The sequence below is a fragment of the Lathamus discolor genome, chromosome 1 (assembly GCF_037157495.1).
Source record: "Lathamus discolor isolate bLatDis1 chromosome 1, bLatDis1.hap1, whole genome shotgun sequence".
NCBI lineage: Eukaryota > Metazoa > Chordata > Aves > Psittaciformes > Psittacidae > Lathamus > Lathamus discolor.
Window position 1 is genome coordinate 120,452,523 of NC_088884.1, and position 17,112 is coordinate 120,469,634.

General features: G+C 37.8%; 1 protein-coding gene across 1 annotated transcript in view; it reads left to right on the forward strand.

Annotated features, from left to right (window-relative positions):
* The window catches only part of GUCY1B1 (guanylate cyclase 1 soluble subunit beta 1), a 42,352-nt gene that overhangs the window by 12,137 nt on the left and 13,103 nt on the right, over nucleotides 1-17,112 (forward strand). The window contains exons 3-5 of the mRNA XM_065693332.1: nucleotides 5,653-5,753; nucleotides 6,414-6,532; nucleotides 11,351-11,548. Coding sequence (XP_065549404.1) covers nucleotides 5,653-5,753; nucleotides 6,414-6,532; nucleotides 11,351-11,548 — 418 coding nt within the window. The remainder of the gene's footprint in view (nucleotides 1-5,652; nucleotides 5,754-6,413; nucleotides 6,533-11,350; nucleotides 11,549-17,112) is intronic.

Below are 17,112 nucleotides of genomic sequence, written 5' to 3' on the forward strand. Positions count from 1 at the left end.
ACTTGTACATGAAAAATGCCTCTCTATATCTGTGTTATTTTCCATGGTGCAATGGTTAAGGTTTTTTTCTTCCCCCAAGTAAACTTCCTCACATTAACCTGGATAATATAAACATTCTGGAATAAAACAAAGGGCATTTTAGAAAAGTCTGGGCGGGAATCTTTGTTTCCCACATTCGAACAGCTCTGTGCAATCATTCAGAATTAGTCTAAAGTAAATAAAAAGGGCTGCCAGCCCATAGCAGTTAGGACAGGCCTAACATAGGATGTAAGTTTTGAACCATGAAATATCACATCCCATCTGCTGATAACAGGAGTTAGTTTGGGCAAGAGTGTTAAAATAATGGATTTTTTAGAAGAAAAGCACACCCTTCTTTTGTCTCTAGAAATGTAAATGAGACATTAATTGTAAATTCTGTTCTATTTGAGTTAGAATTTACTTTGAAAGAAAGGCCATATAGAAGTTAAAAGTTTGCTACTGTAGTGCTGCTACTTCACTAAAGAATTAACCAGGGCTTGGGAATGTGCCAGAGCTTGTTGCTTTTGGCTCATTTCCAGTCAAGCCTTTAAGAAAGCCACCAACATGTTGTTGCTGTTAATGCCTTTGTGATCAAACACTGTGGACTGCAAAAAACATTAGAGCAATGCTAATCTATTCCCATAATTCTGTCTGGTCAAAAACTGGAATTCCAGCAAAACATTTAAGGGGAAATGCCACAGTTTTTCATAAAACTACGGATTATGAAGTTTTTCTGAAATATGTTCAGCCAAATATAAATTCTCTGCACCTAAGGATTCTGTATAGTATTGCAGTTGTAATCACAGCTCATGAACCATCTGTCAGCCAGGAGAGGGAAGCATTCAGGTGAGAACAGTTGCAGTCTTCTGGTCTTTTAAAGCTCACATACTCAGGTCTGTAGCCGTACCTTGTTGTTCCACACAGGCAGGTTTGTTTTCATATGTGGTACTCATAAGATTATGGAGATAAAAACATCTGTCTCCCACTGGAGGGATGCTGTTGATGGACAGCCAACCACAGCAGCTCTGGAAACCTGACAAAGCATGCTCACTTTTAATATTGGTTATAACACTTTTCACAACACTATCATATGTTTCTTCATATCACCCTTGTTGTAGAACCAGTTCCTTAGTGTAAATACAGGCAAGCTTTGATACATCAGGTACCAGTTTTGTGGACTTGCTGAAGAGCAAGCACCTCTGTAAAGACAGGAGTGTTTTCACACTGCATTGACCATTTTGGATAAGCTTACAGCAGCATTTCCCCATCACATGCAGTTTTAAAGCTAATCAGATACTTCAGAGAGAAAAACTTTCAGAAGTTCTCACTGCCGTTCATATTACATAGGGAGGCAGAAAGTCCTCAGAAACCACAGACCTAGGTCAATGGAGGCAGGGCAAAGGCTTCGGTTGACTTCAGTGAATCTCGTGTTCTGTCCTCAGCCACTCTGTCTGGCTACATGTTGTTCTGTATGCACACCATCTTCTGTGACCAGGTGATGAAGCAGACAGGGAAGTCCATCCAGTGCAAAAATAACCCAGGAAAATAACTTAATTACATTTCAGCTCAGCATCTAGCTAAGTGATTGGGATGTAGCAGCACAGGAGGGTTTAGAGGTACGGAGAAGGAATTGTCCTGGAAAGGAAGAAAAAAATTAATAATTTTAAGTACAGGCTTAAAAAAGGCAGTTTATCTTTTGACACAGATTTAGATCAGACACTGGCATGGGATTTGCCGTCTTTGTAGGACAAGCAAGAGATTTTTGACCACATGATTGTGAGTGAGGAGCATAATCCCCTGCAGGAGGAAATATTTAATCTGACAAATTTTTCCAGAAAAAAAATCACAAAGTGAATTGGCTTTTGTTGGATTACATTTTTTAAAAAATATATTTTTCTCTGTCTTTTTAAAATAATAACTAAAAAGCAGGATATTTTTGTTGTTGTTTTGGAGTATTAGCCTGCAGTACAAGCACTGCGTCCTTTTCCTGTACTGCAGGAATGCCTAATAAGGCTCCTAATCCTGGGGATAGTGGAGCCTTAGAGCAGCGAGTTTCACTGCAGAAGATTATATCCAAGGAATGCAAACATTGCTGATTGAACTATTTTTTGTTTAACTTTATCAATAAAGTTGTTTTAGTGGGAAATACAGCATTAAGGCTGCAGAGAAGATGGCTGCTGAGTGATCTGAAGGACCTAGGGAAAACAAGAAAAACAAAATAGCTAAAATAATGGAATAGGCATTGAAATAACCACTGATTATTTAAAAAAGTGGTGGCTCTGAAAAACTGCAGGCATTGAAGAAAAGCTCTGAGAAAGTAAACTAAAGACAAGAAAAAAAGGAAGCATGGCTTGGCACAGAGAAGGAAACAGGAAAAATTCCATTCAATGTAATTGGAAAGAAATGTAAGAAGTTTTGAAGGAGATACCAGCGTCATAAAACTGGGTCAATTTTTAAGAGAGAAAATTCTCACACACAAAACTGTGTCTACTGGATTGGTCAAGTATGCATAATTTTCGAGGATGTTCATTGCTTTTCCAGATGTGTGTGTTATCCTTTGTGGTTTGGCTGAGATCAGAGAGACTAAAAGAAAGCACACTATGTATCAAAGATGTGGGAAAGTTTGTTCACCCTTTGCAAACTTCTCTCCAAACTGTATCTGATTTCTAGTTACATCTCCTGTTATGAGAATCAAAGAATCAAGATGGTTTTCTTCTCATGTTAATTTTGGTTCAGTTCTTAGGATATGTAAACTCTGCCTTCTTGTCCCTGGCTGTTCTCATACGCTTTAAGAAGGTATTTTCTACTAATAACTCCAGCTGTCCTCATGCTTAGGAAAAGAAGGAATATGTGTCATGGAAGCTGTTTTCAAGAATCAGTAAGACTTTGATATCCTGCAAGCTGATCTAAAGTTTTCAGAGAATGGCTTGGGAAGAGGACCAGAAGTACTATTGTGGAGTGTGAAAACACTTTGAAGTATGAAAATAAACAGCCCCATTATGTTTATTAATGTTTTTCATCCCATTGATTAGAGAATGATGTTCCTTTTATGTAGAAATATGTAGTCTCACCTTGCTGTATTTAGGAAAATTGTTTAGCTCGTTTTTAGTTCATGCCCGTTCATAGAGTGAGTATAATAATGTATTTTAAGTAGCAGTTACAAGACTTCATGAATTTGTTAAAAAAAAAAGTAGATATATGTTTTAGATATAAAAACAATGTAGTATAATTTTTGGTCAGCAGTAAGAATATGATAAGCAAGATTAAAGGAAAATGAAAAGGAAACAGTGAATCCTAGGCTTCCATTGACAAGTGAACAGATTGTTAGAGACTGATGATTACTAACTGGAGAATTAACTGACAAGGAATTTCATTTAGGTAAATAGAATACTACTGTATGAGATTGGATTCAGGCCTTATCAGCAGTATCATTTGCCATCTAGCAGTTTTAAGATTAACAAGGGTATTTAATTCTCAGACCTCTCTCTTCTTAGAGTAACACAAAAGGTGCTTCTGTTTGTATGGCTGGATAACTCTCTACAGCTGTAAATGCTTGAATGGTTGTGCAGGCATTATTATTTTGTATTTTATTTGTAAAATAAGTTATGCCTGCTCTAGAAAATTAGAAACTGAGTTTCAGTCGGAGACTTTTGTTTTGTTTGATGGTTGACCGTGGTATGATTACAGACAAAGATTTTGATATAAAAATGGTTGTAGAATTTTACATAGTAGATTTAGAATGTACTTTTTAATAGGTTTGTGATTTCTCTGAAGACTGTTAGAAATCTAGAGCAGTTAGAAATGTTGGCTTTTAAACTGTATGTTTGAGCGTTATATCAAGGAGCATTTCTGATACTAGTAAATATGCTTTTTACTCATTAATCTCTTTGATTTGTATTTTAGAAAAATAATTATTCCGGTCCTGAGTTGATGAATGTCTTGATTTGCATGACATGTGCTTATTTTTTTTTTTTTTTTATAAAAACTCTGCCTTTTTGATATTTTTTCTATTTCTGAGGCTTTTTCTGAATTATAGCTTCTTGTACTATTTGGTTTTTTGGTGTGACATAAGGAGGTATGATTCGGTCATTCTCTTCTAGGCTCTCTTACCTCTTTGCCTTTCTTTTGTCTTTCTGAAGTGTTCTGCAGCATAAAGCTTCTTTAGATGAAAAGGTATCTTCTTTTTAACGAGGTTGCTGTTACCCTCCACCTGAAAAGCTACTATTAATGCAATGATCATATTAGTGTTACTCAGCCAAAATACATTCTAAGTGCATAAATAAGAGCATGAGTACCTACAAATGTCTCCTCTTTTGTCATTATTCTGCAAAGAGCATTGTCTCTACAGAGAGTCATTGTAGGTGGACCACAAAAGGTGAACAACCATTACAAAAAATTTACTGAGAAAGGAGGCTGTGCTCCTTTGTCAGATGAGGGCTTTAACAAACAGCGTGGCTTCATCACACACCACAGTGTGCCCCCCTGCACCTCACATTTCTCTGCTGAAGGAGAGAATGTGATGGGATGAGGAGCAAATACAGAGTATGACCTGCAAGAGTTGGGGCTATATCCATTGTCATGCACTGTGTGTGGACTTAGGACAGCCATGTCCTGGAGTCTGCCTGCCCATGAAGGTGTCGTTGTCCTTCTCCTGAGAGCTGGGACTCAGCCACCACTGCAGCACCAGAGGCCTGGTTCCTCTGTTAGGGCTGTGGGGGTAAAACAGGGATGAAGGCACATGTGGACCCTCCCTAATAATTCACTTCTGTCAGATGCAAGGCTTGGAAGGCACAACAGTTCATTTCCTAGGGATAGCAACTTGCTTACCTCAGGCAAAAAGAAAAAAAAGCTTACAGAGTTGTGCTGCCTTTTGGACAAGCTGCTGACTCAATGTTCAAACTGAAAGGAATAAGAAATGATCCTGAAAAACAAAGGAGTCATTTCATTTTTTTACTTAGCAACAGTAGTAAGAGTGCATGTGATATATGCATGGCGCTTGTTGTAAACCTGTGGTTGAGAATTGTTTCCTTTAGTGAAGAAATGTATATTTTTATTGTGCTTTCACGCCTGAAAGTACCGTGCAATGCAAGAACAAGCTCTTACAAAATCCCAGCATGCTTTTTTTTTTTTCCCCTGTCTACTGGGAATGTGCAAAAAGTATTTGATCAGGTACCTACATCTTCATTTTAGATTCCTCTTTGAAGGTATGTGCAAATGGTGTTAAAAACATCCCATGGCTTTTGTAAATAAAGTAGAATCAAAATTGGAAGGAAAGAAGACACTTGTTTAAAAAGTGTTTGAAGAGCCCATCTTGGTCTGGATTACTGGATAGTCCCCTGCTTTAAAATGCAAATTCTGTTGTTGTTGTCAGCCTCTGTACTGAAAAATCATATTTATTTTCCCACAGCTAATTATTGTTTCAGAACATGCATGGTCTGAAATATTTGTGTTGTACCTTAATGACTTTGAGATATGGAACAGATTTATTTGTCATTTTCTATCTCGAGTAACTTCTTAAAGGTAGAACCTACAAGCTTATTTATTTGAAGGGCTAGTACCAAACAATATACAATTGTTTTATCGATATGATGCTTCTCCGTCAGCCAAAAAGATTTTATGCTATTTTCTTTTTAGGAAGGAGGCACAGCTGGATGAAGAAGGACAGTTTCTGGTCAGAATCATTTATGATGATTCCAAAACCTACGATCTGGTTGCAGCTGCAAGCAAGGTCCTTAGTAAGTAATAAGGATATCTTCTTTGCCCATTTGTCAGAATTTCCTCACAGAAAAAAAGATACACCCCCGAAAAAAAAACCAAAACCAAAAAAAACAATGTAGCAGAGAGCAGTTGATTTAGCACAGAGCAAATGAAAACAGGGTAGTGGTCAAAGAGATATTTTTTTTTAAATCTCAGAAGAAAGGAGTTTACTTATTCTATTTAAGATATTTTTATTCCCTTTATTCCTTAAAGTGAGTTTTATTCCAAAGTATGCCAAGTCATAGGAACACCTTGAACTGTAGCAATATACCTCATCCACAGAACATGGTCAGTGTTGCAAGCAGTTGGTAGTAGTGATCCCTACTAACAACTGAGTTCCTTTATTTTCAAGTAGTGGTTACTAAACTGAATCAAAATCTAAAATGCTGTAAATGCATAAAATGCACAATGCAGCAAAGTCATAATGGTAATTGGTAAATCCTAATGAAATTCCTGTATTTAATACTTATTATGTGCCATGTGGACCCTGAATCTTGTTTTTCTCATATTCTTGACGTACTGGATCTGGGTAGAGTTCAGGTACTGTCTTTCTGGTTTATGAATATGAAACTGAAGGGGTAAGCAAAGCACATGAAATACAGTGTTTGGACTTAATCGCATTTTCCTGTTTTAACTAGATCTAAATGCCGGGGAAATTCTTCAAATGTTTGGGAAGATGTTTTTTGTGTTTTGCCAAGAATCTGGTTATGATACAATTCTACGTGTCTTGGGCTCAAATGTCAGAGAGTTTTTGCAGGTAAGAATTTTGTGACAAATTATTTCAGATACCAGATGGAAGTATGGTCTAGTCAGCAGATTAGATTGAGATTTGGAAATATAGGTTGCAATCTGTGATCTCCCAGTTATTTGTGGAGAGGTGTCTGGAAGTCTTCTGCCTTGGTATTTGTATTTTATAAAGCTTTCCACTGCTCATCAGTTTTAGTGGTGATCTTCTCGTTCCCTCTCAGTTAATACAGTTACCTGATAGAGTAGTAATTTTCCCATAGCATCTGTGACTGTTCAGTTTTATAAATAAGTGAGAAGGCATGTAACCTGGGGTTGCAGAGGCATTCATTAAATCTGAAATTTTATTTGAAATTCCAAAGAAAAGTTTTGAACAAGAGTTCTCATATATAACAGAAGTATGGAGTAGAAGAAACATGGAAAAAAACACCAGTCCACATTGTATGTGTGTATTAAGTAAAAAGACTTTGTTTATACTAACAGAAAATGTGGTCTTCAGATTTGTAGGGTATTTCTTCTTCTAACTTCTCTTGGGCTAACTACAGCTACTGGTTATTTCTAATTGTACATTATGTACAGAGCTAGAGGTCATACACAGCACATCTCAAAGACATTATCCTTCATCCTGGAAGTAACGGTGGGAGAGCAGCAGCGTTGAAGTAAATTTTTGTGCTTTCCTGACTGCAGAACAGCGTGATACGGCACTGTAAACCAAAACAAAATGAAAACAGTTTTTCAGTGGCGTGAAAGAAATGCAGTTGCTTCTCTAAAGTGTGATTTCTAAGTGTAGAAAAAAATGGGCTTCGTTTTTTTGTCACTTGAAAATTGCTAACTTCAGAAAAACACTTTGGATTTAAGATTTGTCATATATTTCACTTTTTGAGAGAACTGTGTGTTATAATGAGTTTAAAAGCACTCATTAAGATTTCACAGGACATTGCACAAAAGCTGAGTGTCAAATCTCTGTTGATTTTCACTGGAATTTTGGCAGCCTTTTGTAATCTGTTCCCTTAAAATGTCTCCAGCAATATTAAGTGAAAAGAGCAGAATGCACAGGTTGATGGGTTAGCAGAATATTTACTTCTGTGTCTCGCTACCTACCCCAAAACTTGGATTATTACAGAGCATCCTAGATGTAGTCAACCCAGACTTCTTGTACAGATCCCATGGACTGTAATTGCTGGGCAGATAGTTTATGTGTACCCTCTAACATGTGCATACCATGTGTGATCTGTATACTATTGTCTGTCTGTGGGATGTGACATCCTTTATATTTCATGGCTTCATTCACAGGCCACCCTCAAAGCAAGAAAAATGTGATTTCTAAGGATGACTCATGTATTGGTTGCAGTTAGGGTTGAGCAAGAATAGGGGAGGAGGAAAAAAAGGGTGTATCTGGCCTGTTGCTTCATCACTGTGGGTATACATGGATGGGCCAGTCCTTCTCTATTCCTTTCCCTCATGCCCTTTTCCATACAGTGTACTTCTTTCCATTCCTTAATCATGTGTGATGATGAAAGACTGGACACGTTTGTAGTGCACACCAAACATTTATAAAAGTGTGAACAGCTTAAATTTATTTTCTTGTAATGACAGTATTTTAAGCTGCTTTGTTTGAATTTCAGTGTTAACAGATGATGTTGGCTATTATATACCTCTGTAAATTTTAACAGGAATAATGTACTAGTAGCTCTGCCAGAAGTGTACTTTTTAGCTCTTTGTTATGATGAAAAATCAGCGTTATCTGTGATTTATTATTTGTGCATCTTCCAGCAGTCAGATTAGGTCAGGAAACTACTAATTCATATACCTGTTACAAAAATAGGGGCAGATTGGGTTCAGTGTGCAGAACTTAAGTCAGATTCTTAAAATACGTAATAGAGTTCCAAAAGGTGCTTCTTGAAATCTGTACTGAGTCAGGGTATATGAAATAATTGAGGGCTGCAGCTTTTTAAAGCATGTGAAAATAAATCTTATCTTTATGTTCTCTTTCCCTTGACATCTCAGAGAAAATTGAGTTTATTCGTAGATGAAACACGGGTACTTCAAACTTCATGAAAGAGGAAAAAATAAAAAAAGATGTAACTAAACCTAATATTTATACTTTCTATGAAAAACACAGGCCTGGAAGAATTGCAAATCATACTGAAATACGTGCCCAAGAGAAGCAGTGTGAAAAGAGGTACCTCCTAAGAAACCCAGTGTGTAGCTTTCTACTGAATAAAAATCAAGCCCTGGAGTAGTGGTTAGTTCTCTCATTTAGGGAATCATTTACATGGCTATTTAATTGTTCATAACGGCAGTGCAATAAATTTCAGGGAACTAATTCCTCTTTTAGAAAAGTTCCCAGATGCTCTGTACCACACAGAACTGAACAGCATATCTTTGAATTTCAGATGCCAGTGACAACTCTTCTGCTTTTAGACAGGCCAGGATCTGCCTGATTTATATCACTGCTTGTTCTTGCTTGGAGATCCCTTAGTGTTTCACTATGGAGCTGATCACTGCTCTCCAGAGTGCGAGAATTAGCGTCTCTGGTCCCAGCACAAGCTCTGGCATATATCTAAGTAGTCTAGGAGCCAAGAATTCAGGCAGAGAGCTTAATCTGTTATCTGTACATGATCACACCTCTGGCCGACAGCAGAAACAAACTAGAAAAGCACACACATTTGTTCTTCCAGAAGCTGCAATATCAATTTAGAATGAATGAAACACGCACACACAAGAAAAAAGTGGGAGTGACAATAATGACAATGGCACAATGACGATGTCTAAATGGCAGGGTCTGGGAGTGATTTCAGCTCCTTGATCTGGAAGCACATCTTTACAGCTTCTAGTGTTGGAGCAAGGTTCTTTGCTCAACCCATAATCTGTATGCACAGGGAGGAAAGACACATGGGGGACTAGAAAGCAGCTGCAATACATCCTGAGCAAATCCACACTCTGGATGATTAGAGAGTAAAGACTAAAGGGCACATCATATGGGCTCACCTGTGACACTTCCTGGACAAAGTCAGCAGAAGTGGGGTATCAGGCTGGCAAAGTGGTCTTGCAGAATGGGGCTAGTGCCAGATTTTAGCAATACTTGTGTCAGACTTAAATGTACACAACCATCTTAATAAAAGTCTGGCCTTGATATTGGCCATTTCTCATAACAAAACTCCTTTTGAAATTCTTCAGGTGTTGATGACTGTACCTGAAAGATTATTGTCTTTTCCCATGTATCTCTTCAGCAGTTCTTTTTCCAAAAGGTCAATATATCATAGCTGTTTCTGAGACATATGTACTGAAAGAGCATTTCTGTACCCGATTAAGGAGATTGTGGGGCACTGCCTCAGAGCCAGTCAGATCTCTTGGTCTTTTCTCATCCACTCTTCCCATTTCATTGTCTTGAACCCTGTGAAGATCTTGCAGAATTTGCCTTCAGGCAATTGCAATTGTGTGCCCACTAACAGCTGGAATGAATTGACTCCCAGATTGTTGCCTCTTCAAGTTTTAATTTGGAGGTGTTGATATAGCAACAAAAACATGGATTTGAAACAAACCAAAAAACTGAAGGAGGAAGTTCCAGGCTGAGTGCATCCTACGGAATTCATTTCTAAGCATCTCATTTCCTCTGGAGGCCTCCCAGGAGAGGCAGCTGTCCAGGCACTTCACAGCTCACATGAAATCAAGTTCAGTATGCTTCCACAAATTTGGTGATCAACAGATGCTCTTGAAAGGTGGAGAATGTCCCAGACAGCACACTGAAAATATTTTCACCTCTCTTCTTGTGCTGGCAGAAAACAATATGCAGAGCCTGGTTCTAGCACTTACTTGGGAGGGTAAGAGAACAACATTTAAAATATGCAGTGATGTTCTGAACTTAAGATGTTACGGAGTTGTATGAATTTTACAATATAAGTAAATAATTATGTGGGTTGCAACACTATCCAGCAAATTAAGTTGCTCTTACTGTGTTAGATATACAGTAAATAGCAACCTGAATCCTTGAAAAGTGCTTCACAATCAAAGTCAGAGCAAGTCTTGTGTTCTAAGTGTGATATTGGTCTCATTGTTCTCTTTAATGTCCCTATTAGATATGCCTATCAATTTATCATTTAGGTCTCCTCTTTTTGGTCAAGATTTAAAGTTAAATGCATAAGATGTCCAGGACATTAACTAGAAAAATAGAAGACTTCTTCTCTTTCCTGAATAATCTTTTCTGAAACATGATTACAGCAGCTGTGACGTGTGCTATGTATGCCGTGGGGCTTTTTTTCAGTTATTCTCAGAGAAAATATGTATTTGAGATTGGTCTTTCAGTCATTTTTATCTTTACATTAAAATTTGAAACTTTGTCAGGTCCTGTAAACTTGGGTTGACTGTTACAAATGTCAGAACTAGGCCTTTTCATTGAAAATAAGGAAAAAGAGTCGTGTTTATTTAGACATGCTTATTTGTATTTGACACCTAAATTCACATCTGAAGAGGAAATTATAGGGACTGTAATCAGAAGGGGTAAAAATGGATAAGGTACAGGTTTGGGGAACACACACAGAGTCTTTAATCATCAGAGTGTTTCCAAATACAGCATAGTCAAGCATGAATTCATGCTAACTGGAGTAATTTTTAATAGTGTTAATTTTGATTGCCACAGTAGATGGAAAGAATATTACAAGCTACCTGAAAAGCTTGCTATGATGACAGTTCTACAAATCATATGGCAAATGCACAGGGAATGTGAGCAGCAGGAGAAAGCAGATGTTCAAATTAGACAGAATATGTACACACTTTCTTCAGAACTATTAAGTGAGTGCCTTATAATTATGTTTTTAATTTCTTCTTCCAGAACCTGGATGCTTTGCATGACCACCTTGCTACTATTTACCCGGGCATGCGAGCCCCTTCCTTCAGATGTACTGATGCAGAGAAGGGGAAGGGACTCATTCTGCATTACTATTCGGAAAGGGAAGGTCTCCAGGATATTGTCATTGGCATCATCAAAACAGTAGCTCAACAGATCCATGGTACAGAAATAGATATGAAGGTAATGTCTGAAGGGATGTGCACATTGAAAGCTTCTGTCAAATGTAGAAAATCGGAAGTGATCTCTGATTGAATGGCTAGTTATGTGTAGTGATGGTGATATACTTGATGTCTTTGCTTAGATTCTACTTTGTAGAAATCCATAGCTCAAACATGTACGGCAGGTGTTAGTACTCAAATACGGAAGGATGCAACAGAATCAAAACAATCCTCTTCATAGGTCCCTGTTTATTCAAAGTGTTGAGACAGACAAGGAGGGCCATGTTGGAAAGTTGGCTGCAAGAGTGTTGAAGCTGTTGATTGACAAGCATTTCTTCTGGTAGCACAGGCAACTTACTCAGTCCTCCTCTTACTGCTCAAGCTTGTCCTATGACAGCTTCTTCAGCTGTGTCCCTCCAGCTGTTGTTGAGCTAGACTGAGGAAGTGAACTGGGTTCAAAATAACATTTTTCTTTTTTTCTGGGTTATTAAAATAACATTTATTTTTTCTGGGTTTATTACACCTATTCCTTTATGTGGTCTGGTGTTCTTTGTGTCAGAGAGAGTTCTGCCAGCATAGTCAAGGGGTCATTCAAAGACAAAAGTGGCCAGCAAGGCAGCGGAGAAATAATATATGTTCTGAGGAGGCTTAAATATTAATTATAAATTTACTTCTCATTTTCACGTGACTTTCTTAGGCTTTTCTAGAAATTTTATTGTTGTACTGTAGTTAAAATAAATGTAATACTGTTGGTCAAACCTATTGTAAGCGAGCACAAAGTTCAGTTTAAATCCAACCTATACTTACAGACTGTCTGGGCTAAGAGCACATAGGTGCGTAAAAATTAGTGTTACCTCTAAACTGAAGAAAGTGCATATTGTCTGTATTTTATTTTGTCTGTTACCCTGGTTTTTCCCTTGTCTTTACTAGAAAGTCATGTGCCCTCAACCCTGAACTTTTGTTGCCTCTGCTGGTTAATAATCCTAACTTTTGACACCTTTAATGACATTAAATAGTGCTTAACTCCACATGTGCTCACAAACTACAGTGTTAGTTATGCAGAGAATAATCAGTTACTTGTTTCTGCAAGGTCAGAGTGCCAAAATTTGCAGCTTATCCCCACAGACAATGAAAATCTCCCTCCATTACTCGACGGGTCAACTATTAATCATTAATGGTACATTGTGGGGGTATTGCAGCAGAGTAAGCCTGCCATTGTGGTACCTGGCTAGTTTTACACTGTTCAAAAAAATGAGAACAGGAGAAAAAAATTGGCTGACTTCTCTCATTTCAGTCCCTTGCCTCATAATTCAGTTAAAGCTTTCATGTTTCAGACTGTTTGTAATGCTTTGTTTGAAATAGCACAGCACAGAAAAACAATGGAGTTGACTCTCATTCCCTGTTTTTGTGGACCAATCAGTGCCTCTTCTGTAAATTTTTTGGTTTGGTCTTTAGTTAGAATTTTGCTTAAGGAAGAATTTTTTTAACTAGTAGGAGCCTCAATGCCTAGCCGTAAGTTTCTCATGTTATTACGGGAGTTGCCTACCAGCGTGCAAGAACAGAGATGAGATTCACAAGTTATCCTTCCAGATCTCTATCCAAAGCATTTATATAACAATCCAACACAGGACTGGTTTAGTAAGTTCTGCAGTTCTCTTGTGTGAAGTTGATTATCTACAGTTTGATGTTTAGTACTTTGTTAATCACTTTTTTTTTGGCTATTTAGAACAAATGCTTACATAAATCCGTTTGAAAGAATGCATGCTTCTAAGTCTCTGTTTTCATACAATTCTGCTTGAATTCTCTTAAATTTTTCTTACCAGCTTCTGTGCAAGTGGTAGCAGATCTTAATTGTTTACAGTAATTCTGCTTTTATTTCAGTAAGTGATTAGATTTTGTTTCATGGGTTACAGAGAATCATGGAATGGCAGAAGTTGGAAGGAGCATACATACAAATATATATATATATATATGTATGTATATACATGTTCTTCTAAAATATAAAAGGGCTTCCTTTTCCAGAATGGTGTCCCTCAGGAAATGTGCTCTTTCTTTTAACACCTAGGGAATGTGTGTGCTGAAGGCAAGGAAAAAGAAAAAAAAAGGTAAAAGGCCTCAGTTTGTCTCTGTTAAATGCTGTTAGGACTGAAAGGAAGGCCATTTGATTTGCACACGGATTCACAATTGCAGTTGTGCAGTTCACAAAAGCCCAGGTTGACATGGATTGGTTAATTAGTTCAAATCCAATTGCTTTATCTTCCCTGACAGGGTAATTCAATTTTAGCTAAGTCAAGCTAAGACTAGTAGTGTTTGCAGCAGGTGTTGTCCCAAGAATTGTTGCTGACTTTGAGAACATGCTAAGAATATTTAAGTTCCACCAGTATCAGTATGAGAACTAAAAGTCTTCACGGTGCTGGTGACCAGCTTTGGCATGAGATCTCTTTTAGAAGCCTTCTGGCTACGTCTTCTTTTGCTTCACTTGTCAGAGGTTGTGTATGAATGGGGGTAACCTGGGAAGGTGAAGTCAGGACAGGTATTCCCTCAAGGCTACAAATGGGATGGGTCAACAAAGAATGTTGTACAATCCTACAAAGCCCAGAAATCTGTTGGGAAGACAGACTTTTGCAGTTCTGTTGTTACCTGAGAGCAGGCTATCAGTGCCTTTCTTTTAGACAGGGAAGATGGTTTACAATACAAAATGAAAAAAGATCAGGGGAAGTCCTTGACAAGATGGTAATTTCAGACTGTCTCATTACTAATGGCAGTATAAAAATCAAACCCAAGATATGACCAGCTGGAGAGCTGACTAAAAACTACTTTGGTAATTATGGAGAGTAAGCAGTACTGACCACGCGTTAAAATGCTAGCTGTGTGTGAAGATGTCAGTCATGAAGCATGATCAACCTCTAATTCTGACACAAGTGCAGCTGGAAACTTAGAGACATTCCCACAGCTTTAATATTGGGTGGTACCATTTACAAAGCTACAAAGCTAAGGGTGGTACCATTTACACAGTGAACTGCTTTGGCTCAGGATCACCCCAAATCAGCTGCAGTGAAATTCGTCAGGTAGCATTGTGCACTTGGTTTTGATCAGAAGACATCAAGAATTCCGTCCTGTACTGACCTTTAAATGGGAAACTCCTTATTTCATATTTATCTTCACAATCTGATGGAAAAAAGACCCTGTTGAAGGACAATGTGTCCTTCCCCTTCTCTCTGTCCCAAGATATCAGTGTATCTCAGGGACATGCTCATATCTACAGAATTGAGTTTTATCCTGTAGGTACATCAGCGGAAGTTTAACAGATAGCATTTCATTGTACCTGCTCTATCACAGTGATACTGCTGGCTGTAATGTCTTGTGTGTAGCTCACCAAATATATTAAACCACAATGTCGTTTTAAAAGAGCTGTTCTTTTAATTGTTCTTCTCTGAAATGTTGGTTTGACTTTTCACTTGGTTAAGAAAGGACGAACTCTGAAGATACACCCTCCGGAAAACACAGGCATGTTAGCAGTTGTTATATGTTCTCTTTGAAACCAGGAGAGTGATTTTCTGCTTCAGTTTTTAACTGCAGTTACTATGGTGATTGAGCTCTTAGACATGGTGAACTGATGTCACTTCACCACCTAAGACCGCAGAGGAGGAAGAATTAGATTTGATTCCTGGCTTTGTTTCTTCTGTCACTGAATTTTCATTTGTCAGGCATTTAACAGAGGCTTCTTCAACAGTATTTAAGTGACAGTGAAATTCCATGGCTTACAAACTTTGCTTGGAGAATGAAACAATGGGTAAGTTCTATCCTAGTTAAACTTACTGCAGAGTATGTAGGGCAGGTTTTCGGCGAATTAGATTGATCTTTAGGTACAAGGGTAAGGGGACAGAATTTAACATACTCTGTTAATGTCAAGAAATGCTCATTTTAAATTTGCTGATAAGGTGGATGACATGGTGAGATAGACTCTGTCTAAGATTAGATAGTACATAAATGATGTGAGCAGAAAAAAACATAATGAAATTACATATCCAATGGGAAGTTATGAATCAGTATTTTGCTTAGCCTGGAGGGAGGTATAATACTGTAGTGTCTGTTAAGAAGGGTCTCTGCATGGATGACCAGAATCAAATTCAGTAAACCAGCCATGTCCACAGCATATCAGGTTTACCAGGAGTGCACAGCTGGCACTGTGGCTATCTTGTAGATCTGACACATTTCGTGTGTTTGGCCTGTTGTTAATTTGCTGCACTAATACACTAGTACAGCAGGCATTTCTTGATGCCTTGGATGCCTTGGTCAAAAATAGTGCTGCAAATGAACTTGAAGATGCCTGAGAAATTTGCAGCAGTGACTATCTGGTCAGTAGGTTATAATATTACTGTCTCTGGAAGGTGATGTTAATATGAACATTTCCATAATAATTATTAGCTATTAAAAAATTAATTTTAGTACTGCTTTTCCGAATTAAGAAGAAGCTTTTCATTCAAAATAAGCATTTTGGGTTTTTTCAGCTGTGCCAAGAGCAACTCTTTGAAGTAAGATCCAAGACTGGAAATGATCTGGAAGCATAGATCAATTCTAGTGATAAATCTACACAATTTGAGAAAAGTTAGCATGTCTCAGCTATCCTTGGCCACAATAATATTAGGAATAGAATAAAATCTATGGGAGTGTGCACAAGTGGTAGAAAGTAAAAACCGAGACTCTAAGTGTGTTCCATCAATCCTAAGTATGGCCACAGTCTCTCACAATTTCAGGGATAATGATTTAAAAGAAGAGGAAGAACATGGAGAACCTTTAAAACCTAAATTCAGAGGAAAACTAGGTCTCCGTCTACTATGTTCCATTTTCCTAGACAAACTCATGTAACTTGTTTTCCTCAAATGACCGCCACATAATTTTTCCAAGGTTTACCTTTTATTAACTATAATTTCCCACTTGTCTTTGCCACGCACTGCCATATGGATTACCAACACAGTTTCTTGAGGAAGTTAGGTTTAATCAACATTAGCATTTGAACTTGTTCATGCATCCAGCCTTAAGTACCTACATGGGCCAGTAAATTTAGTAGCCCAGTCTTTCTCTTTTCGTTACATATGCAATAGAAAGAGAAGGCTAATGCAGCACATGGTATAGAGCACCTAAACAAGGCTCCTGCTCTGTTTTCCAGAAAAGCCATTCTTTCCTTTAAATAGTCAAATAGGAGATCAGGGAGCACTGCCTTCTTAATTAAGCATCATTTAGCGAAAAATTACAGTTCTGTTGTTTTTTACTCCTCCATTTGTATAGGAACAAAGAATGGTATCATCATTCCCCAACCCATCAGTGGCACGGCTGACAGTTGTGGAGGAGAAATATTTAATAAGCCAAACATCTGAGGGATCAGTGCAGTGTTTGTGCTTTTAAGAAGTCTATTTTGCTTCAGTGGCTTCAGGATCAAATTCTACATGAAAGTAGAATCAGGTGCAACGTGTTCCAGAAAGTTGCTGCTAAACAATACAGTGTAAATAGGATTGTTCTGTTCCAGTCATTAAATCTAATTAAGCTTCAGAAGAGGTGAATTTGGCCTCTCAAGGTAAATTATGT